This window comes from Nycticebus coucang, chromosome 12 (genome assembly GCF_027406575.1).
Source record: "Nycticebus coucang isolate mNycCou1 chromosome 12, mNycCou1.pri, whole genome shotgun sequence".
NCBI lineage: Eukaryota > Metazoa > Chordata > Mammalia > Primates > Lorisidae > Nycticebus > Nycticebus coucang.
The window spans coordinates 83705082-83728922 of NC_069791.1; the positions used below are offsets into that span (position 1 = coordinate 83705082).

At 52.0% G+C, this 23841-nt stretch overlaps 2 protein-coding genes across 11 annotated transcripts in view; one reads left to right on the plus strand and one right to left on the minus strand.

Annotated features, from left to right (window-relative positions):
* Positions 1 to 9538, plus strand: part of GSG1L (GSG1 like) — a 262208-nt gene extending 252670 nt beyond the window's left edge. For both annotated transcript variants that reach the window (XM_053557392.1, XM_053557393.1), the window contains exon 7: positions 8954 to 9538. In XM_053557392.1, the coding sequence (XP_053413367.1) occupies positions 8954 to 9051 (98 nt within the window). In that variant the 3' untranslated portion in view covers positions 9052 to 9538. The remainder of the gene's footprint in view (positions 1 to 8953) is intronic.
* Positions 9539 to 18226: 8688 nt separating this feature from the next.
* The window catches only part of KATNIP (katanin interacting protein), a 243581-nt gene continuing 237966 nt past the window's right edge, over positions 18227 to 23841 (minus strand). For 8 of the 9 annotated variants that reach the window (XM_053554667.1, XM_053554668.1, XM_053554666.1 and 5 more), the window contains 5 exons: positions 22539 to 22678; positions 21452 to 21553; positions 20770 to 20930; positions 20573 to 20661; positions 18227 to 19983 (listed from right to left, as the gene is read on the minus strand). In XM_053554667.1, coding sequence (XP_053410642.1) covers positions 19925 to 19983; positions 20573 to 20661; positions 20770 to 20930; positions 21452 to 21553; positions 22539 to 22678 — 551 coding nt within the window. In that variant the 3' untranslated portion in view covers positions 18227 to 19924. The remainder of the gene's footprint in view (positions 19984 to 20572; positions 20662 to 20769; positions 20931 to 21451; positions 21554 to 22538; positions 22679 to 23841) is intronic. The other variant, XR_008373188.1, reaches the window with a different exon arrangement.

Consider the following 23841-nt stretch of genomic DNA (forward strand, 5'->3'; position numbering starts at 1 on the left):
CTTACAGGGGCAGCTAAGGTTTGCAGTGGGATTACAGCTGTCAAGTCAATGCCCAAGATAGGCTTTTGATTTTGCCAGGTGTGTCTTGTAAGGCTGGGTTTGGCGAGAGGCTGTCACTTGCCGGGCACAGAGGTGGCTTCTGGGAACTCTGTCTAGATATGTCTCTGTCGCAGCTGCCCCCAAAATAGCAGAGGGAATTTGAAGGAAGACTTTTTCTGGGCCCAGAGCAACTTGGCATTTTTATTAGATCAAAATCAAATCCAATAGAGTACTGCTGAAGTTGCTTTCTTTATTAAAATGGAAACAGACAATATTTCTGAAATAAATATCAATGCCAATTTTCTGGGAGCGCAGAGGGGCATGAAGCTCAGTGACATCAGAGACCCTGACATTGGAGGTTGAGAGTTCCAAGCCAGCATCAGCATCCCACTCTCACATGGGGCTCCTGAACGTACTGACTGCAGGCTCACCCTCAGAGCTCCTGCTCAGGATGTCTGCAGTGGCACCTGGGATTCTGCATTTCTAACAAGTCCCCAGAGATGCTGGCCCTGAGACCACATCCGAGCCATTCTCAGCCCTTGGCCAACACTTGTCCCTCTAAAGCTGCTGCCAGGGGTGACTCTGCATTTTGTCACGAGCTCTGGCTATTCAGCAACTTCTAGATGGAAATTGCTGTTTCTAGAGCCAGTGCCCCTCCAATCCATCCTCCTGAGACATCAACTTGACCATGTCTTCCATGGCCCCTCTCAGTCCCAAAGCCTCATGTGATGACAGTGCCAGTGGGCGTTGGGCACTGTGCCATCCCCTTCCTAATTTTCCCATGGAGGCTTCTCACTGTCCTCTCCCACATCATTGCCCTTCATTTGCTCTTCACTCTCTGAACCCTTCTTGGCTTTGCTAATGTGTTTATTTCCAGTCTCTCTCCACTAGAATGGCAATGTGACAAGGACAGGGACCTTGTTGTTGTTTTCCCTGTGGCTGTCCTAGTGCCTACCACATAGGAGGTCCCTAGTATATTCTAGTGAATTTTTTGGCTCACTTAGTCCTCATGAGATAAGTGCTTTGAGTAGTATTTACATTTTACTTGGGTTACAAGAAACAAAGTCATCTCTCCTGGTTCATAAACCTGTCCAGCTCTGAGTTGGTGCTGTGCCATAGTTCTTCCTTATGCCCATTTTTGTCCTAAGCAGTAGTACCCCAATCATGCCTGACATTAAGAAGTACTTGGAGGCAGGTGTTAAAATACAGATTTCCAGTAACTGTTTCACTAGGGTCGGACAGAGACCAGCTGAAAACAAGAAAGAACCACTTAGCCCCACCACACCAAACAGGTCTCCAGTTTCTCAGGCTGTAACACTGTACGGGTCCTCGACAAAGCGCCAGGGGAAAAGTCAAACGGTGTAAAATAATCATGGGGCAGAATCAGTGGAAAAACTCTGGTAACATGAATAACCAGAATAGATCAACCCCCCCACGCAAGGAAAGATATGGCAGATATAACTGAAGATCCCATTCATAAACAGCTGGCCGAGATGTCAGAAATCAAATTCAGAATTTGGATTGGAAACAAGATTAATAGAATGGAGGAAAATTTGGAATTAGAAATTCAAGGAGCAATTCAAAAGTCAGAATTAGAAATTTGAGGAGAAATTCAAAAGTTATCTCAAGAATTTAACAAATTTAAAGACAAAACCACCAAAGATTTTGACACACTGAAGCAAGAATTTGCAGCCCTCAAAGCTCTGAAAAATACAGTAGAATCCCTCAAGAGTGGAGCAAGCAGAAGAAAGGATTTCTGACATTGAAGACAAAGCCTTTGAACGCTCCCAGATTCTCAAAGAGGAAGACAAATGGAGAGCAAAAATGGATCATTCTCTCAGAGAGCTCTGAGATAATTCCAAGAAGGCTAATATCCGCCTCATTGGAATCCCTGAAAGTGATGAAGTGGCCTCGCAAGGCACAGAGGTCCTTCTCCATGAAATTATGAAAGAGAATTTTCCAGACATGCCAAGAGATTCTGAAATTCAGATAGCACACAGTTTCAGAACCCCAGCACGACTCAATCCAAATAAGACATCCCCCAGGCATATCATAATTAACTTCACTAAAGTTAGTATGAAGGAGAAAATTATGAAAGCAGCCAGACGTAAGAAATCCATTACCTACAAAGGGAAGAATATTAGAATGACTGCAGATCTCTCTGCTGGAACTTTTCAAGCCAGAAGAGGGTGGTCATCGACTTTTAATCTCCTAAAGCAAAATAAGTTTCAACCCTGGATCCTATATCCAGCTAAACTGAGTTTCATTTATGATGGAGAAATGAATTACTTTAATGACATTCATATGTTGAAGAAATTTGCCATAACCAAACCAGCTCTTCAGGATATTCTCAGACCTATCCTCCATAATGACCAGTCCAATCCTCTACCATAAAAGTAAACTCACTCAGAAACTTTTGATCAAACTCCAACTTCCACAGTGGCAAAAGGATTAAAAACGTCCACTGGACTTTCAAAAAACTTGATACCCAAAATTTTACCAGACTTATCAATATTCTCCATTAATGTGAACGGCTTAAACTGTCCTCTAAAGAGGCACAGGTTAGCTGACTGGATACAAAAACTCAGGCCAGATCTTACCTTATCATGCAAGAGTCACATCTTACCTTAAAAGATAAATATAGACTCAGGGTGAAAGGACTCCATATTTCAGGCAAATGGTAATCAGAAAAAAGCAGGTGTTGCAATTCTATTTGCAGACACAATAGGCTTTAAACCAACAAAAGTAAGGAAGGATAAGAATGGTCACTTCATATTTGTTAAGGATAATAATATGATGAGATTTCAATTATTAATATTTATGCACCCAACCAGAATGCGCCTCAGTTTATAAGAGAAACTCTTAACAGACATGAGCAACTTGATTTCCTCCAGCTCCATAATAGTCAGAGATTTCAACACTCCTTTGGCAGTGTTGGATAGATCCTCCAATATAAAAAAAAAAATACGGATTTCCTTGGATAGATAAATTCTCAACCTGGGGCATGTCAGGAATCTGTATCGGAATAGTCTGATGAAGAGTTTAGGGGGTTGCTGGGCCTTCTCCACCTCCTCCCCCACCAACTTTGGCACCTGCATTCCTCCACTCCTTCCCTTCCGTCCTGATGTGCCCTATTTTCTAGCCACTCCATCCCTTGCCTGCTGGATTTTCACACCTCCTGAAGAACCTCATTCATCTGCCAAGAACCTAGTTCACACCCTGTTCCTTCTGCCCAGCAGGACCCGCCGCCTTGCTCCACTGGGTGAGAAACAAACCCTACCAGTGGAATTGGGCGCTTTGGCAAGTGATTTCACAGTCTAGCACAGATGTCTGGGAACGGCACCCGGCCTCCTCCCCAGCGCCCAACAGAAGTGGCACCTTCGTCTCCACATTTCACTGTCCTGCTGCTGAACATTATGGTGGTTATAAGCTCAGTCCTGGGAATGATGCTTCCTGGATTCAAATCTCAGTGGGCAGACCCTGGACAAATGACTTAACTTATCTGGGTCTGTTTCTTCCTCTGTAAAATGGGATCGTAATGCTACCTAACTCTTAGTTTTGAGGACTCAAGGAGCCATGGTACATGAAACACATCAGATGGCTCCTGGCACACAGAGAGAGCTGGAGGTGTGTTTGCTCTTATCACCTCTTCATAACTGTGCCTGTCTCCCTCACTAGACTGTGAGCAACCCAGAGAGCAGGGCTGGGTCACACTTATGTCTGTAGACCCAACACCCTACATAGAGACTGATGCCCAACACGTGTTTAAGGAAGGAGCCAAGGAACCCATGGCTCTGGGGAAGGATGGCAAGTTAAGTGGATGCTGTCTGATCCCAAGTATGAGAAAGAGACAAAGTTAATATTATGACCAGAAACTTAGGGTCCCCCAAAGATGACACCAGTGAAGAGGAGAATGGGGCCCCCATTCAGTCTCCTAAGCTGTTGCAAGGTAGACCAGAAGACATAACCTTCCCATTCATGTGGGTCCCCAACAGATCTGCTCTTCTTCTGGAATCCTCCACTATATTTGTTTATTCAACAGACGGGGACTATGAGCACTGTGCCTGGAACTGTGCTGGATGCTGGAGAGCAGCCAGAAGTAAAAGCAGAGCTGGCGTTTGTCCTCCTGTGACCTACTGCCTTGCAGGAGACACGGAGGAAGCACGCAGACACTCCCAAGTACAGTGGAACCTCTGAAGCCCACTCATGATAGAGATTTACACGGGGGAGTGGATCTGGAGAGGCAGTCAGAGTGCCCTTGCTGAGGTGGTGACATTTTGGGTAACAGAAGAGGGATGGTGGTGTCACTAGCTGACAAGTCTCCAAAGCCGACCACCTCAGTGCTAGCCTCGATTCATTCTCGGTCACTCCCCACATCCTATCTCTTTCTAGAGGGCAGAAGTCAAGGTTGGGTAGCCAGACAGTGGGCTCTGAGCCTCCCAGTGCTACAGAGAGGCTTTCAGCACCATGGACAGCAGTTAGAAGAGTCTCTAGAAGGCCCTTCCGTGTAAAGGGGCCCATCTCTTCCTCACCAGCTAGAGCTACGATGGGGTTGGGAACACCCATACCTGTCACCTGCCCACCTTCATGCCACCAGCTCCAGAACAACCTTGGGCAAGTCAGTTCCTCAGTGGCATTCACATTCTTGATCTATAAGGGCCCTTCCAATTCAATGAATCCATTTTGGAACAGTAAATGTGATTTAATTTAATCCAGCAGGTTTGGGAGCTGATCCCTGGCATGTTGGTGGCTTGGAGAGGGTTTGAGAAAGTGATTTCCCTCTAAAGGATATGGGGGTTAGGACTGGAGGGTATCAGAAGTTAAATGTGTTCATATTTCAATATCTGGATTAAAGAGGAAAAAGAAATCACATCTTTTGAGAACCTCCTATAGGTCAAATACGCTGCTAACCCTCAGGGTTTTCCAGTGAGTTTAAAACACAGTATCTGCTACCAACCCTCCTAGTAAGACTTGGGACAAACCTCTCTGCACCCATGGGCTTCAGTTTCACCACTGTGAAGAGAGGTTGTTGAACCCAACCCCCTCCTGGTGCTGGCACTTTGTTATTTTCACACCCATCAGTATCTGAGTTGGTCAAGAGGAATTCCCTGCAGGGGCCCTGCAGGGCCCACTGACTCCTTTGTATCCCACATCCATTTGCAGGCTCAGAGGGCTCAGAGAGGTGCAGTTGCTCGTCAGAAGCCACACAGCTTGAAAAAACTTCACACAGCTTATAAGTGGCAGAGCCTGGGATTGAACCTTTGGCTGTTAGACCCAAGGATAGTGTTTTTCTTCCTGAGCTGGCATCCAAAGGAGGAGAGGTTGAGCAAAGAGCTTCTTTATCATGTGCAGGATCTCAGAGCAGGGAGGGTGGGTGAAGCTCAAGAGAATCCCTCCATCCTCCTCTTCCATAGTTTCATTTGTTTATAAAAACCAAACAAGGTCAGGACTTTATCAGTGCCAGGCCAGGCACTGGGGGCTAAGAGCTCCAGGATGACTGAGACTCAATCCCCACTTGCATAAATGTCCTCCACCTCCAGGTTAGTTGGGGAGACACACTGAACTGGCTATGACAGAATGGTGACAAGCACAGGGAGAGCGTTTGTGCAGCAGCTGAAGGTGCGTGAATGTGTCCCAGAGCAGGGGGCATTTGACAGCAGAGTCAAGGAGGGCAAGGAAGGGCACTGCCAGCCAGGACACCAGCATGTGCAAAGCCATGGAGCCAAGTCACAGCAAAAGATACAGACTGGGAAACAAGTAGAGGTAACAAAATGACCTCCCGGGGGCTGAGTCCAGCCTGAGAGGTACTTCGTAGCCACAGACTGTTGAAAATATTTTTAAACCCTTAATTGTCATCTTTTAAGAGCCAGGAGGTTTTATTTTGAATTCTATATTTTCAGTTTCTGGATTATCTGGAAGCTCTGAGCCCACATTCCATTGGCTATCAGTGGGGGAGAGCTGAGGGACTATGGCCTCTGGCCCACACTACCTGCTTGCATCATTTACTTGGGTCCATAGGACATTTGGAGTTGGGATTCCCAATCTACCACCCAAGGCTTTTTTCTGGCTGGGGACTGGCCCCAAAGTAAATGGCCTTGGGGAGAAGGGAAGTGGGTGGGGTGTCCCGTTGGGCTGGGGGATACTCCTCAGACATGGTGAGGAGCCTCCTCCCCACACACAATGTAAATGGCTCTGGGCCCCAAGCCCAGAGGGAGGCCAGAGAATGGGACAGGGGACCCACTCCTCAATGACTGACCCTCCAGATCCTGGGACAGAGAGGATGATTTTAACTCAAGGAAGCACAGGGATCATGGCCTTTCGTCGTCCTTAAAAAAACACATGATTCTTGGCTCGGCGCCTATAGCTCATTGGTTATGATGCCAGCCACATACACTGAGGGTGGCGGGTTCAAACCCAGCATGGGCCAGCTAAACAACAATGACAACTGCAACAAAAAATAGACAGGTGTTATGGCAGGCGCCTATAGTCCCAGCTACTTGGGAGGCTAAGGCAAGAGAATCACTTAACCTCCGAGAGTTTGAGGTTTCTGTGAGCTGTGATGCCACAGCACTCTACCAAGGGCGACATAGTGAGACTGTCTCAAAAAACAAACAAACAAAAAAAAACATGACTCACTTCTATCTGTTCCAGTAAGCTCTCCATGGTTCTGCCCATTGGCCACTGTAAGAGCAGCTACAATCACTTCTAAATGCTCACTTAGAAAAGCAATCAAATCAGATATTTACTTCTAGCTTAGGAAAAAGAAATTCCAAACACCTTTTTGTTGGCAGCAGGCACTTCCAAAAGAATGCAACTATTTCCATGATTAGGGCCAAAGCAAATTTTTTTTCCTGAGGCCAAATTATACCCCTTTAAAAGGTATAGTAAAATTTGCAAAACACAAACATTAAAGAATATTAAAAACAGGAGGAAAAAAGTAAACCCCTTCATCGCTACTAGCACAACAGTCTTCTTTGGCTCTTCCCTTCCAGCCTTGTTATTAGGAAGAACTTCCCAACAGTGCTGCTTTAGGGATGGGGAAAGCGCATCCTTAGACGTGTGCGAGCAGAAGCTTGGCTTCACAGGGAGTTCCCATTTCAGTGAGCTTTCTACAAAGAGCCAGTATGACCCTAAAGTATGGCCAAGTATGTCTGAGCATCCATTAGAGCTTGGAGTAAGAAAACAACATAGAACAAATTTCTTTTTTCTTCTTCCTCTCGCTCTCCCTCTCCTCTCTTTTTCTTTTCTTACTTTTGAGACAGGGTCTGGTTTTGTCACCCAGGCTAGAGTGCCATGGCTCACTCCTTATAGCTCACTGCAACCTCAAACTCCTGGCCTCAAGCGATCCTCCTTCCTCAGCCTCCCAAGTAGCTGGGACTGCAGGCGCCTGCCACAAGTCACAGCCTATTTTTCTATTTTTAGTAGAGATGGGGTCTTGCTCTTGCTAAGGCTGGTCTTAAGCTCCTGAGCTGAAGCAATCCACCCACCCCAGCCTCCCAAGTGCTAGGACTACAGGTGTAAGCCACCTCACCCAGCACAAATTTCTTTTAACGCTGAAGTTTGAAAGCAGGAAGAAATGAATTCAGTGCAGCCCCACTCCACTTGTGCATTCTAAGGCAGCTCATTATCCTTGCTGAGCCTCAGCTCCCGGACCTGTGAAATGGGTAGAGCCTGCCTCGCGGGTTTGTTTTGGGAGTGTGGAGCTGTGTGTGCTCCGTAACTGTGGGTTTTCTCCCTCCTGCCCTTCAGTCCCCCACCACCATGCCGTCTGCTCCCTGAGTTCAGGCCTGGCTGTTCTGGGCTAGGGGTCTACTGGGGGCAAAGCCAGTGGCTGTGCCACTCAGGGGTCTGAGATGAGGAGGTCCCCAAAGGTCAGGGAGAGGATGTGCCTACTGGGGCAGGCAAAACTTGTGCTGGGCCTTGAGGGTTTGATTTGTCAGTGAGTACAAGGACATTTTAGGGAGCCAGACCATGGGATGGGAATGGTTCTTGTCTCTAGAAAGACTACAGAGACACGCAAGGGTGGGCAGGGGAATGGTCTTCTAGGACTCAGGAAGACCACCAGAGAATGGGAGCAGCAGTCGTGGTGGGCGCAGAGCCTGCCCGCTGCCCTGGCTCTCCAGGTCAGCTCTGTACACATGTGCCACCATCCAGGTTCCTGAGGGCCATGAGGACTAGGCCCAGGAAGGCATCTGCTCTTGTCTTCCTGCCTAGTCCCCCAAGGCTCCCTGAACATGGACAGCCACACTGGTCACTCAGGGGCCTGCCCAGGTGAGGGATAGTTACAGGATGTGGGTGGGTGCTAGGTGGGTAGTAGGGCTGGGGCTTAGCCAAGGGTGGGTGGCAGAAGGGACAGGTGGAAGGAAAGTGGGTGGTTGGCAGGAGTGGGGGACAGCTTAATACAGGTGGGTGGAGGTGGGGCAGGTGGGAGCCTGGTGGGTAGGGGGTTTATGGTGGGCCGTTGGGTGGATGTGAGGTGAGCTGGGCTCAGGAGGTCAGATTGTGTGTGCGGTGGGTGGGGACAGGGACGCTTGGGGTACAGGCAGATGTGTGTATGTAGAGGCGGCTAGAGGGTGTGTCCCTGGGTGGGAGCAGGATGGTGGATCAGGTGGGTATGCTGTGGGGTCCCTGAGCAGGGGGTGGGTGAGGAGAGTGGACTGTGTTGGTGTGTGGTGAGTGGGTGGGGCAGACATTGGCAGGTGTGCTGGGGAACAGCTGGGTTGCCAGGGGGGCAGGAGGTGGGCTGGGCAGAGGGCTGGCTGGGCCAGTGGGTGGGCTGATAGATGGGAGGATGGGTGGAGGGTGTGGTGAATGGGGGTGGGAGAGGGACATGCAAGTAAGTGGGGTGGAAGGGTAGAGGGCGTGTCAGGGGAGGAAGGTGGCTTTTGGCACTGACCGCCTTGTCTCTTGGCAGGACACCAGCCACACATGGCAGACTCCTGGCCCCGGGGCTCGGCTCACGAGGCACCAGAGCTGAACCGCCAGTGCTGGGTCCTGGGGCACTGGGTGTGACCAAGATCCAGGTCTGGCCCTGGGACCTCAGGCCATCGCTGGCACCACCCCCTACCACAAGACCACCAGTCTGGTGCCCCTGGAACCCTGGCCTGTGGGCTGTGAACTCAGCAGCCTGCGTGGGAGACACCAGGCCTGTCCTGCCCACCACTGCCTGGGTCCCAGGGCCCTGGACATGGGGGCTGGGTGGGCCTGAGGGAAGGCACAGGTCTGCACAGAGTGACTCCCAGACAGCAGCCACGGTCGCTTGCCACCATCTCATGCAGAGACCTACCGGGTGTGGCTGCCATGCCACGAAAGACATGGACACTGGCCATGGAATGCCTGGCACCCACAAGCCAGCCAGGACCCTAAGGAAGTGCTGAGAGGGGCGAAGCCTGGGGGGGACAGGGAGTGGGCTTCAATGAGGAGGTGCAGAGGCACTGGCACTGCAGGGGGTCACACGGCAGGCACACAGCAGGGGCTCAGTAAATGCTTGCTGAACCTGTTTCCTTACATGTATGGAGGCCAGTTGCTCTCTGGGCTGTGCTGCCCCTCCGGTCTCCACCCACTGCTGCCCTGGAGGCTGCTGGGGAGAGCCCAAGAGTGCTCAGGGCCAGTGGCTGGAGCCCAGGCAGGATGAACACAGGTTGGTGGGGCTGCCTCAGATCCCAGAGGGTGCAGAAGGCAGGGCCCAAGCAAGCAGGAGACATGGGTGGATAAGAGATGGGCCCCCAAACCCAGGCCCTAAGCTGGGAGGGGGAAGAAGCCACATTTTCCCTTAGAGCTTAGTAACAGCACACTACCCTGCTCCCTGTTGGGGCCCCTCACTCTGTGTCTAGGGCTTAGATGCCTGGGGACACAGATTCCTATTGTAAAGATGGGGGAACTTAGGGTGGCAGAGATGAAGTAACTTGCCCCAAATTACAGAGCTATCAAACGTCAGAGCTGGGGGTTGAACCAGGACTCCTGACTCCACGTTCAGCATCTCTGAGGAGGCCTTATCCCTTCCCAGAAGGATTTCTAGAGCTTTCCCCCAAATAGAACATGTTCTTTTCTTCATCCTATCATACATCCATCATCCATTCATTACTCATCCATCCTCCATACCCCCCTCCCTCCATCCTCCATCCACCATCGATCTATCCATCGTCCATCCTCCCCCCTCCCTCCACCATCCATCCCTCTGTCATCCATTCTCTATTCTCCATCCATCCTCCATCCTTCCTTGCAACAGACATCCGTTCATCATCCTTCCATGCACACATCCTCGTTATTCAGCCATGCAGCCTTGCATCCATCGTCCACAATGATATAATTCATTGTGTCCCTACTATGTGTCAAGCCCTGTGGCAGGCGCTTGAGATAGAGCCCTGAAGTACCCAGAGAGGCCATCTGCTGTCACTGAGTGCTGGGGCCACACTGCCTGGAATCAGATTCCACCTCTTCCTAGTAGCCTTGGGCAGCTTGACCACTCTGTGCCTCAGTTTCCTCACCTACTAAATGGGGGTACTCATTATACCTACCTCTCAAAGCTGTTGTGAGGATTAAATGAGCTAACGTGTGTGAGGCATGTTCAGAACAGAGCAGGGGCTTACAGGAAGCTCCCACTGGGGGTGAGTGGAGGGAGTGGTGGTCAGGGCTGGCTCCCTTGTGAAAACCTTGTCCGGGTGTCAGGTGAGGAAAGAGAGCACATTACAGGGCTGTAAAATGGTCCAGAGGGCAGGTGTGGAGAGGAGAGGTCATGTGGTGGGAAATCAGGTTGCAGAGGGTGGTGGAGCCAGGCCAGGAGGGATTAGAAGCCTCCCTGGGAAGCATGGGGTTTATCCTGAGGGACAGGGAGAAGCAGCCAGATGCTTTCAGTGGAGAGGGATGCCCAAAGGTGTGCCTTCTGGGAAGATTATTGCAACTATGGGCAGAGAGTAGATGTAGGAGACTGATCTGGCTTAGGAAAGTGGCCTTGGGGAGAGAGGACCATGGAGGCAGATTCAGGATTAGTTAGGAGGGAAAATCAACATTGTTGGCCTGGGATGGATTGAGGTGAGAGGAACGGAAGGTTGGTGCTGACTCTCAGGTATGGGATTGGATATGGCAGGTGGAAAAGATGGAGACTTTACAGTTCTTGAATCTCTGGGGCCCAGGGCATACCCACGGGGAGGTGCGCGATCATTCATTCATTGATTCATTCATGCATTGACTAATCAAGTAAGTGACTTGTTAATTCACTATTCATTCATTCAGTAAATATCAAGGACCTACTGTGTGGGGCTGGAGACAGTCCTGGGAGAGAGATTGGGGCCTAGGTAACAAGACCTTGAATGTCAGGACGAGGAGTTCAGGTTTGGCCTCGTGCAAGAGAGAAACACTGTGATTTGGGGCAGGAATCTGGCCCAGGCCACCAGGCATCTCGGACCTCTTATCTCACCCAGGTTTTCTGAACTTGGCTAGTGGACCACAGGAGGTCCAGAAGATGATTTTAGTTGACACGTGGGCAAATTTTAATCTATTTTAATAGTTGTGTTTATGTAAATGTGTATTAGAAAAAAATGTATAATGGGCACATGAGTGCTATGATCTCACAGACATTATTGCTTAGAGTGAAACCAAAATAGGCATTTAAGTAAAAAGAAAAAGAGTTGGCATAAAGAAAAATATTAAATAAATAATTGTGTAAGTAGTATGTCATTATGGTATGTTATGGCTCAGATGAGGGCCACTGTCACAAGGGAAGGGAAAGAGGATCACAGGGCCACTTAGGCCTCAAGTCCTCCTGTACCCTTTTGGGCAGCTCCTGGGCAGGGGCTGAGAACAGGCTATCTTTTAGTCCCACAGAGCCTGCAGCAAGAAGACTGCTAGCTAGATAAAAGGAAGCACTTCCAGGCAGGCCAGGTAAGTAATCCACTGGGTCACTGAGAGTCACCCTGAATTCTCTTCACACAGAGAAGAAATTGCCCAGTCTGGGAGGAGGGAGGCAGCACCTGGTTTGAAGGCAGAGGGTGGCTTGGTGAGCACCTAAAGAGACCTGGAGAAGGAAGAAATGGTCCCTTCTTTCCACTCCTGCCAACAGCGTTCCTGGTTAACCCTCCCCTGGGTTGAGCAGACATGTTCCAAGGGGACAGCTGGCTATTAACTTTTGGTGGGTGCCTTTGATCTTGACACCTACACACTGGCCTAACCCACAGCTTGAGGTTCCTTCGCAGCCTTATTCTGCGCCTGCACCCAGTGTCTCCGTAGCCACACTCCACCCTTAACTGTGGCCCAGTCACACACACACACACGTGAACAGCAGAGGCTGACCTTGGCCAAAGGTGCTGACCACACACACACATACGTACTCGCGCTGACTTTACACAAGCATGAGTCAGCACTTTGCACCTATGTGTGTTCTCCCACTGATCCTGTGTGCACACTCGTATACTTGTGCTGGCCCTGGACAAGATGCCACATGGCCCTGTGCACATGCCTGTATCTGCACATGCTTGGTGCTTCTCTTGTTTGCTCATGTCACTCCGCTCTCCTTTTGGGTCATAGTCTTTCCCCTGGCCAAGGGCTGATGAGCAGCCCAGGGCCTCCTTAAGTAACGGGGATGACTTCCGTCCTTAGCGGTGGCTGAGACAAGCAGTCATCCCTGCCACCCCCGCCCAAGCCAATGTCCGGGCCACACACTCTTCTCCCTTGGGTAATGGAAATGTCACCTTGATTCATGAGCACTCGTCTGCAGCAGCCAGGCCTGAGGACAAGGTACGCTGGGGGAGACTGGGAAGAGCTGCTGCTGGGAGGGTGCCAGCCCCTCGCCTGGGAGGAGATGAGGACAGAAGACATCACAGAGGCTGCAAAATTAGGCAGGCCTAGGTTCAGGTCCTGAGGCCAATCAGACCTGCTGTGGGTCTGACACGCCCAAGAACTAGTTACTATGCCAGGAACTGAGCTGTACCCTGGAGCTGCCACAGTGAACAAGAAAAGACACCATCTTTAACCTCCCAAGGGTGTCCTCCAGTGGAGGAGACAGAAATTATGCAAATAATGTTAAACAATAAAAAGATCACTTCAAAGAAAGAGTGTTGTGTAGGTGAATGAAGAAAAGATCTAATTTAGACCAGAGGGTGGGGAGGGCCCCTCAGGGGAGAAGCCATTGCAGCACTGACTGGAGGAACAGGAAGAAGGCATGGAGTAGAGTATGGGCAGAGGGGGCAGCATGTGCAAAGGCCCTGGGGTGGAGAGGATGCCATTTGGCTGTGTGCAGCACTAGAACAGGACGGAGTGCTTGGAGCGAGGATGTGAGGTCTGCCGCTGGGTAGTCTTCTGGGCTGAAGGCTGTGGGAGCTGTTGATCAGAGTTTTAAAAAGCAGACACCATCAGCTCTGCATTTGGGTAAATTCTTTCCATCTGTGTGTGAGGCAAGCCTGGGAGACGGGGTGTCGGAAGGAGGTAGGGTGCACAGAGGGGGCTACAGCAGGGTCCTTGTGGGAGATGGTGGTGGCTTGGGCTGCCCTGAAACTAGGGATGGAGGTAAGTGGGTGTCTGAGCAGTGGCACCCAGGTGGCTTGCAGATGCATGGTAGGTGGGGTGCCTGGCTCCACCTGGGCTTCTGTTTGGGGTTTGATGCTGGAGGCCCTATTAAGCCTTGGTGGAGATCAGGAAAAGGAGGCTTTTGAGTGGATGAATTAGAAGAGGGTGTCCCTTCCTGCCCCCAAATACAGAATATGTGACCCAGAACACATAGCTTGGAGGGCCTAGAACTGAGTGTCAACTAGGGCTGTTGGGGCTGTGACCAGCTGCACCGGCCCTGAGCCTGGGCTGTCTGTGGGGCTGAGGGAAAAGTCAGCCCAACCCAGGACCATCAGTCAAGAGGAAAAACCAATCTCCTGTGTGGGAGGATTTACTACATGGACAGGAAATCACCATGCAGGAGCCCTGCCCTGTCCCCAGCATAGCCCAGCTCATGTTACCCTGGTAATTGCTTCTTGGACCTCATCTCATCCTGGACTGACACCAGGCCTCCGCCTTGGGGGAGTTTGTGGCTGGGCTGATAGCTGTAGGCCTGGCAGGGGAGTGGGCAGCTGGCAGGATAGGCTGGGGACTGAGGGGCCCTGGGGCTCCAGGGAGAGTGGATGGAAGGAGACTCTTTATGGGGACAGCTCTGGGTGCACACCCAAGTCTGGTGCGCCCACCCTGCCCCTTCCCTCCTGGCCCTCCTGGGGACTGCCGGGGTGCACATGTCAGGGTGGGAGGTGCAGGCAAGGTGGGAGAGAAGTGGGGATGAAGAGTAGGGAGGAGACTCAACTGCAAGGGGAAGGGCGAACCAGAGCTGGGGAAAGAGTTGGCAGGAGAAGGGCAGAGCAGAAGTGCTGCCCAGCCAATGGGCTGGTTGCTCTAAGGTCAACACCCTTTGTGGACCAATCAGCTGAGGCTGGGAGGACTCAGGTAGGAGGCAGCACCTGCTTCTGCTATGAAGAGCCCAGGCTCAGCTCAGCGCCCATAGCTAGTGGCTAGGGCATTAGCCACATACAACAGGGCTGGTGGGTTCGAAGCCGGCCAGGCCCTGCTAAACAACAATGACAAAAATAACAAAAAAAATCTGGGCGTTGTGGCGGGCGCCTGCAGTCCCAGCTACTTGGGAGGCTGAGGTAAGAGAATCTCTTAAGCCCAAGAGTTAGAGGTTGCTGTGAGCTGTGACGCTACGGCACTCTACTGAGGGCGACAAAGTGAGACTCTGTCTCAAAAAAAGCCCAGGTTCAAGAGTCATGTCCTGGTCTGAGGTCGCTGTCTTACTCAGCCTCAGGTTGCACACCTATAAGAAACGGGTGACTATGTCTTCCCTCACAGGAGGGCTGGAACTCAATGATGCCCTCACCGCTCCCTAATGCAGGACCTGCAGGTGACCCTGCATCCTAGCTAAGGCAAAAGGTCACCTACCAAGTTCACACAGACAGGAAATGGAGCAGCCTGGACTCCAACCCAGGCCAACAGGCCCAGGGCCATTGTTCATGTGTCATGACCCACTTGCTAGGGAGCTGAGGTCTCAGTGGTATCTCCTGTGTACTTTCATGACAAACCCTCAGAGCATTCCTGTAGGGCTCATACATAAGGGCTGTTGTTTTTGTTACCACAAAGTACCACTGCCAGGCTGCCCCTGCAGCTGAGGCTGTCAGTTTCCAAGAGAGGGTGGGAGGCCTGAAGTGGTGTCATGAGCCCCATAGGGCACACGGATATGCCTGCACAGAGGCAGACCCGCATGTTTGGGCAGACACCTCAAGGCACTCAGGACACACAACATAGTGGATGGAGGCCTCTTGCTTTTCCCAGCCCCGGAAGGTCCTTGCTGCCTAGAAGCCAGAGGCTTAAGTTCCAGGCCCAGCACTCTGCATGCCCAGGGAGCCCTGTACCTGCTGGACCCTATAGGACTGACCCTGCAGCACTGTCCCTGTGTCCCCTTCTGCTTCTCCATAGTCCTCACCTGCCTCTATCTCTGGGGCTGTAAACTAACTGACATGCCAGGAGGGGGTGTGTGTGTGTGTGTGTGTGTGTGTGTGTGTGTGTGTGTGTGTGTGTGTGTGTGTGTGTGTGTGTGTGTGTGTGTGTGTGTGTGTGTGTGTGTGTGTGTGTGTGTGTGTGTGTGTGTGTGTGTGTGTGTGTGTGTGTGTGTGTGTGTGTGTGTGTGTGTGTGTGTGTGTGTGTGTGTGTGTGTGTGTGTGTGTGTGTGTGTGTGTGTGTTAACAGTCATGCCAGTGAGGGTGGCAGACCAATGATGGAGACGGGTGATTTGGAGAGCCAGCCATTAATCTGGGACGAGACTCACTAGATCTTCCCATCTTTCTAGAGCTGCAGAGAGTCTGAAATTTAATGTGAAAGCTGATAGATAGTAAAGGAAGGCAACTAGCTTTTAAAAATTAAACATTGGCTTGGCGCCTGTAGCTCAACAGCTGGCACCCATCACATACACGGGGGCTGGTGGGTTCAAACCTAGCCCGGGCCTGCCAAACAACGACAACTACAACAAAAAAATAGCCAGGCATTGTGGTGGGTACCTGTAGTCCCAGCTACTTGGGAGGCTGAGGCAAGAGAATTGCTTGAGCTCAAGTTCGAGGTTGCTGTGAGCTGTGATGCTACCGCACTCTACCAAGGGTGACATAGTGAGACTCTGTCTAAAAAAAAAAAAAAAAATTAAACATTGTATAGGCCAGGATAATCAGCCAAGCCCAGCAAGCTGAGCCCCCAGATTGTTGTCTGTGAAGAGGCCAGGCAGGGCCTGGAGGGCTGAAAAAGGGACTGCCTTGGCTCCAGGTGAGGCCTGAGAAGGGGCCCAGGACATCTCAGCACCAAGTCTGGGCATGGGGCAGCTGCCATCTGCCTGGCTGCAGAACCTGCTTTGGAAGGCCTAAGGGCTTCTGGGGCCTTCCTGGGGTTTTCTGAGGTGGTGGTGCCAGCATTGGAATGAAACCAATTCTAAATAAAGGGAAGCAGGTCTTTCCTGCGGCTGGACAGAGAAGGCCAATTCCCAAGGGCTGGCCATTTGAGGGGTGCTTTCTCTGGGAGCTCCAGCCTGCTCTTCCTAACCCAGCTGCTGCCAAGACCCTTTCCCAGTAATGTACACCAGGGTGCCAACAAGCCCCAGCTACAGCCTTGGGGTCTTTTTTGCCCCTGTGTGTGTCATAGCTGAGTTTACCTACTTCTAGGACCAGGCTCGTGACTGATGCCCACATGGGGCTTGACAGACCAGAAAGGATCTCTCCCTTCTGTGACCACCCAGGGGAGCAGGGAGGCCTGGCAGGATCCAGCACTGAGGCATTTCTAGAGCCCAGGTAGGGGGGCAGGAAGGAGGCAGGCTGACAGCCACACAAGATGGAGGGCTGGCCGCACAGGACTTGTGTGCTGATTGAAGCCTGCCTGAACACAGGTCTTATTTGGCTCACTTAGTGTGTGTCTGCTTATTTAAGTTGAGCCAACATTTAAAAGTTAGATTTCCCACAAAAGATAAATAAAACGCCTGGATACCTGGCTTCTCTTAGAAAGCTTGAAAATCTTGCCTAGAGGGTGAAGAGGGATCCTTAGCACTGAGTTGCAACTAACCCCTCGGGAAGCACCCGCTGCCCTGTTGGCCTCCATACAGGCCAGCTTTGCTCCCTGACATCACTTGCCTGACCCCTGGATAAGAGGGCCCCAGCCCAGGCCTCTGGCTGAGAAGCTAGGATGCCCTGCCATCTTCCATTCCCTCAGAGGGGATGGTGAGGGGCTCGCCTGCACTCAAGGGTCTCCAGGGCCGGCCCAGAGATCCCTTCGTGGGGGGAATGAGGGACCTTTCCCCTGCACCAAGATGGCCGGGAAGGGCAAGGCCCTTCTGTCTTCATAGGAGTTCAGAGGGAAGCAGGCAGCCGGGGCAGAGGCTCAGCCACCTTCCCTCCATGCATAGGGCCAGACAGTGGAGGGAAGTGGGGTTTCTAAAGGACCCACTTAGCTAGTGCCAGTACTATTGCCCATTCAAGGGCTACTTTATCCAGAAGCCAACAGCAGCCAACACTCACCCCTGAAGGAAGCAGGGAGGCCCAGGAATCAGGTATCTGGGTGCTGATGTTCCCATGGGGCTATCACCCACCCCCCGGCCCCAACTAAGCAGTCCAGTGTTCTCTCAGGATTTTGCACGGACTCTCCTTGGACAGTTACACAACCTCTCTGTGCTTCAGCTTCCCTATCTGTGAAGTGAGGACAATCATGGTGCCCACTCCATAGGACCGTTATGTGGATTAAACAAGATAATGATAGGCATGCAACAAGCAGCATATATGTGAGAGCGGCTCTCATCTGTTCATGAAGCACGACAATCCCAGTGAGTAGGGAGGATTGGGGTCACAGTTCCCTTTGCAGCAGGGAAAGGCAAGCTCCAAAAGGGCATGTGTCTGTATTGCCCAGACAGCCTTAAGTGCGCTGTGACTCGGGTCTTGGAGGCAGCAAGGGCTCCCTCCATCTGCCCCCAAACTCAGTGGGTCAGACTATATTCTTTTTTTTTGTAGAGACCGAGTCTCACTGTACCGCCCTCAGGTAGAGTGCTGTGGCGTCACACGGCTCACAGCAACCTCTTAACTCTTGGGCTTACGCGATTCTCTTGCCTCAGCCTCCCGAGCAGCTGGGACTACAGGCGCCCGCCACAACACCCGGCTATTTTTTGGTTGCAGTTTGGCCGGGGCTAGGTTTGAACCTGTTCTTAGTAACATCTTTTATTGATTTCACAAGAGAAAAAAATAGAAATTTATTTCAGAGTTAATGCCTGTACAGCTCCTTTTTCTCCTCCTAGATTGCACAGTACATGCAATTATTATAAACGTTGACTGAAATTCTGGGAGCGGGAGTGTGTAGTGTTCGTGCCATCTCCCTGGCAAATCTGACCCGTACCCACGCCTCGGGCAGGGAGGGGAAGATGAGGCTCCCTCTAAAGCAATGGCACTGGTTTTGGTCATGATAGCTGGTTCCATCAGCCCCGGACTCCCCCAGGTGGGAGGTGCTCGCCGCATCTGGGAGCTGAGCAGAGGTGCCGGGGGCTTGGAAGCTACAGAAATGATGGATCTTCTCAGAGAGAAACAATTCTTATCTGCACATCAGCTCCGTGCTCCAAATGAAAAGCGCATTTGCATAGCTGCTCCAGCTGAGGCTGCAAAGCTCATAAAGTATTTGCTGGGGCTCTCAGTTGCATAGGAACGTACTTTGAGTACAGTACTGCAGCGGGGCTGGGCCAGGCGCCAGGAAAACAACGGATTAATATTTGGAACGAGAAATTACCCACCACTGGGAAACCAATTAGGTCCCTGATCCGAGCTTGTTACATCGATGGAAATAGATGTGTCCTGGGCTTCACTCGGCTGGGGGTACAAGGCACATTTCCAACTCGCTGGGAAGCAGATGAAGAGGGAGAAGGGTGGGGGCCTGGGCAACAAGAACCTCACTGCCTAACACCAAGGGCTTGGGGCATAGACAGAAAGCAGGAAAGCCAGAAGGTGAGGCCACCGATCAGATCAGGAGGGACTTGGCAGTGAAGGTGCAGTGAGAGCCACCTTCTTCCACACGAAGTTCAAGCATACTACATAAAAGGGATGGGTGGGGCGGTGTCCTTGGCCTGCCCTCAATGCCTGTATCCAGAGGGCATTTGGGGGTTCTTCTAGCTCTCTGGGTTCTGGGCCTGGTAGCACAGTGATGGTGCCCCGACATGCCACAGTGGGCCCAACTCATGCTAGGGTGCACAGTGGGTGGGTCCATGTTACTTCCTGTCCTCAGCAGACACACACCCTTGGCCAGTCCCTTGATAAGAGAGATTGTTGCAGAACCAGCTCCTCCTCAGCTGGACCTGGGGCAGGGGAGGCGGTTGTAGCAGTCCAGGAAGCAACTCCAGGCTCTCAGCAGCTCCACCAGTTCCCAGATAGGCCAGAGGGGTTGGCCACCTCCTCTGGGGCCTCTTAAGGCAGAGTCTCCCTGGCACACCCCCTGTGTGTTGGGGTTAGCTCTGAGGCCTGGTCTCCCTGCTTAGCTATGCTCTGGGCCCTGAGGAGGCTGGACAGGTGGCCTCCTCAGCCCACCCCATGTTCCTGGCCTGAGTCAGGATCAGCCCAGGCCTGAGTCATGCCCCCTGCTTTGTTGGATCTTGTAGGAGAAGCATGAGGCGACATGTCCCAGCTACCTGCAACCAGGCCAGAGCCGCAGGGGACTGCTGCAGCCCCATCCTCGTTGTCTCTCACTCCTGTAGTTTCCAGGGTGGTCACCCTTCAGTGCCCTCTCCCCAGGGGAATCCCCGTGCTGCTGTGGTTCTCTTCCAGCCCCTGGGACTGAGGGTGGGGGACACAGGTGCTGAGTGGGGCTGGTGACATAGCCCTGCCCTGGCTGGGAGGGCCATCTCTCCCTCCTCTGCCAGTCAGCACCGCCATCGTCTCACCATCTCCTTCTCGCTTAAGCAGGTTTTGGGGCGTAAGGCTGTTGAGGTAGAACACAGAGGAACCGGAGTTACAAGCCTCAAATCTTTGAGGGGTTCCCTGTGCCCTCGGGGTGAAATAAAACTGCTCAGTTGCCCCCAAAGTCCTTGGATAGCAGCCTCTGAACGCTGAGCACCTGGCATGAGCCCCTTCCCACCACTCCAGGCTCCACCGCACCACCCTCTGGGTTGGGTGTAACCTGCACAGCCTTCAGGATTTCCTCAACATCATCCCCTCTGGGGAGTCTTGGGCATCCTCTACTGGTTTCCCATGGCCCAGGGCAAACCCGTTCAACGCAGCTCTTGTGCTGCCCTGACTGCCTCTCCCCTCTGTACTGGCAGCATTTGGCTCACAGCAAGCTGCACTATGGTATAAGATGCCTGCAGGAAGCAGCGAACTGTTACTCCTGAGGTTCTGTCCCTATCAGCTCCTTCCCAGGGGTTCCTGGGTTGGGGAGAGGAGTCAGAGAGTGGAGGAAAGGGGTCTGAAGGCAGGCAGGGGCGAGGACAGGGGTGCCAGGCTCCCAGCTCCTCCTGTATTTAGACCAAACTCCCAAAGTGGGATGCTCTGCACAAGGAAATGCCACTGACCTGGGTCAGCGACACTCGGCTTCCTTTTCGAGTTGGTAATGATTTGGTTTTCATTCATCATCTGAACATCCTGATCCTCGACCTGGTTACTGTGGGGACGGAAGAGACACAAGATCTTGTCATGCTCCAGGTGTGTGTCTGGCCATTTGTCTTTGTTAGGGCAGGCAGAGGGGCCGTGGGTCCAGCTAGGGCCGCACCTGATGATGGTGTGTTTCTCTTGGTGACAGATGTCTGTGTCCTCGGTGAAGAGGATGGTGTGGTAGGGCACCGTGGGCTCACATGTGGGCAGGATGCCCCCCACCAGGTGGCTCACCATGGCTAAGATCCCGTTGTACACGAGTAAGTCGTCCACCAGCAACTGCAGGGACAGAGGCGAGGCTGACAGATCCCTTCTTCCCTCCCACATTGACCTTGGGCAAAGCAGGTTACTGCTTTGAACTGCAGCTTTCCCCAGAAGATGGGTGTCAGCAACAGTGGCTGCTGTGTGCTCAGCCTGCCTTGGGATTTCGGGTCTGCAGGTGATGCCAGCCCCAGGTCACAGATACGGAAGCTGAGGCTGGGAGGTTTAAATGCTGTTGGGACAAATTGGCAGAGTTGGGAGATAGACTTGGGTCTTTGGCCCCCCATCTCAGAGTTGCTAGCCCAAACCAGGGGGATTCTAGAGGAAAAGATAAAAGAAAGCCTCTTTCTATTTCTTCACTCCAAGGAGATTTTGAATTCATGGTTGGACGGCGAATTTCCTTGCATCTGAAGACGAGGCATTTGTGTCTAAGGTTGCAACACAGAGAAGTAAATCAAACTGCGACAAATGATAATTGCCGGCGGCCTAATTACCAACGAGCATAATTATCTCAAAAAATCCAGCTAATAAGTACTTACGCCAAACTCCTTCACCCCTCGATGGGGTGTTTTCGCGTAATTCCACAGTTTGATCATTGACACAGTGGTAGGCAGATCAAAAATCACATAAACCCGGTTCACCTGTCAAAGAGCAGAACTAATTAAAACAGGCATGTTTGGAAACAGAGGCACTTCCTGGGCCGGGGCACCAGGCGTGGGCAGGGAATGAGCCGGGCGAGGTAGCGCCTGCCCATTTTGGCCAGCCTGGAGCTCCGCCCCCTTCATCTGGAGTCAGGTCACGTGTGGCTGCGTTTGCAACAAACTGCTGAGCTGTCTGTTGGAGGGCCTGTGTTCTTGGGCCTGGTGTGGCCCTCATTTAAATGCCAGCAGAGAACTGGGAACATCCTTAGCCTTCCCCCAGTTCAGGCTCAGAAACAGTCTGAGGCCCCAGGGACCAAAGGGACAGTCCCCAACGTGTGTGGCGCACTAGCCACGGGCAATCCACCCGCCCAACCCCTGCTTGTCCTTTCCTTGAATCATACATGACAAGCAGAGCGAAGACACCGCTGGGTCATTTCCAGCACGTCTTTGATCCTCTGCTGGGGGCCTGGAGAAGGGGCTGTCCAGATCAGGGGCAGAGTCCTGCTAGCAAAGTAAAACCCCACAGCCCCTTCTTACCCCCAATAAAGACTCTCAAATATTATGGAGCCCCTTTCAAGACCTAATAAAGACATAAGCATTCAGTGTTGGCCGGAAGCTGCAGCCTCAGTCTTGCCCCAGGCCTTGGCCAACCTAGGAATGGCTAAAGGAGCAGTGGGAGTTAGGGCGGGGCAGAGGGTCCGCCTTCTGGCTGCACCATGGCAACAGGACGAATTTGCCATGTGGCCCCTTTAGCTCCTGGCCTCCCCCAGAGCAAAGAGGAAAATTGCTGGCCCAGAAAAGCTGAGCCCATCAGGCACATGAGCAAAGACCTAAACCTTTCTGACAGCTCCCCTTCAAGCATCTTGACTTAGTCTGAGATTAAGTTGACCTTGGAAGAAAGATGTGTCACTGAGACTGGGACAGAAAGTCCCCCTGCCCACCCCAGGGCTGGGGGGTGCTATGGTCGCTGTTGCTGGGAACCCACCAGGCCTGGCAGGATGGGGGCCAGCCACATGTGCCTGCCATCGCTGGTGTCATTCACTTGGTCGATGAGTTTGTCTGGGGTGCGGACATCCCCACTCATGCCCTCCAGGGAGTTCACGCTGTCGGGGAAGGCGGCGATATCTGAGGAGATGTCTAAGCTGCCATAACCGAAAAGCCGTGTGCTCGGCACAGTGTGCCGCTCCTGGGGCTGCCAGCCTCTATCAGGCTGACAGCAAGGCTCGGAGGGAAGGCTGAGGCCGGCAGGCCTGCTGCTCTGGGCAGCCAGAGAAGTGACAGCTAAATTAGACATATTCCTGAGAAACTGGGCACTTGGGGGCCAAGGGGAGCGGGCGTGTGTATGGAAGGATGGCCAATTTCAAGTACAGAGGGGTGGAAACCACACAGAGGGCTAGCTGAAAAGGACTTTCACAGAACTGCTGGAGGTAGGGACAGAAGGTGCTGCTGCTACTTTGGAGAGCAAAAGGCAAACTCTGCGCAGGTTTTCTTTTGGAAGGGGATGGGGTGATGGCTGAATGTTGAGGACCATGCCAAGACTGTCTCCCTGGCCACGTGGCAGGACTGGGAGCCTGACCCAGATAACACCACTTAGCTGATGACTGTTACTGGGGATCTGCAGAATTCAGGTTCCAGCTCTGACTGCCATTATGGCCCAGGAAAGCTTGGTTAAATCACATGACACCTTGGCACTTTTTCCTCATCTGTAAAATGGGGATTAGAACATCAATGTCCCAGAATTGATGTGAGGATCTCAGAGGACACTGAATGTGATGGTAAAAAATCAATGGCGCCTTATACATCCAAGCAATCACTAACAATGATCAAAAACATCAAGAATCATTAATCCCAGCTGAAGAGGGGGGTGACAGTAGGAGAAGTCCGAAAAGGATCCCACTGGAGCCCAGGGACACCAAACTATACAAGACAGGGTTTATACACATCACCTGCTCTGGCATTTCCCTAACTGTAGTGGGTCAGGATAATAAACTTAAGAGCCTAGATGGATCAGAGCAGATTACATGAAACAGAGGCAGGATAGCTTGGTGGTCAAAAACTGGCATCTAAGCTCGGTGCCCGTAGCACAGTGGTTATGGCGCCAGCCACATACACCAAGGCTGGCGAGTTCGAACCCGGCCCAGGCCAGCTAAACAACAATGACAACTGCAACAACAAAAAATAGCTGGGCATTATGGCGGGCACCTGCTGCTTGGGAGGTTGAGGCAAGAGGATCACTTAAGCCCAAGAGTGTGAGGTTGCTGTGAGGTGTGATGCCACAGCACTCTATT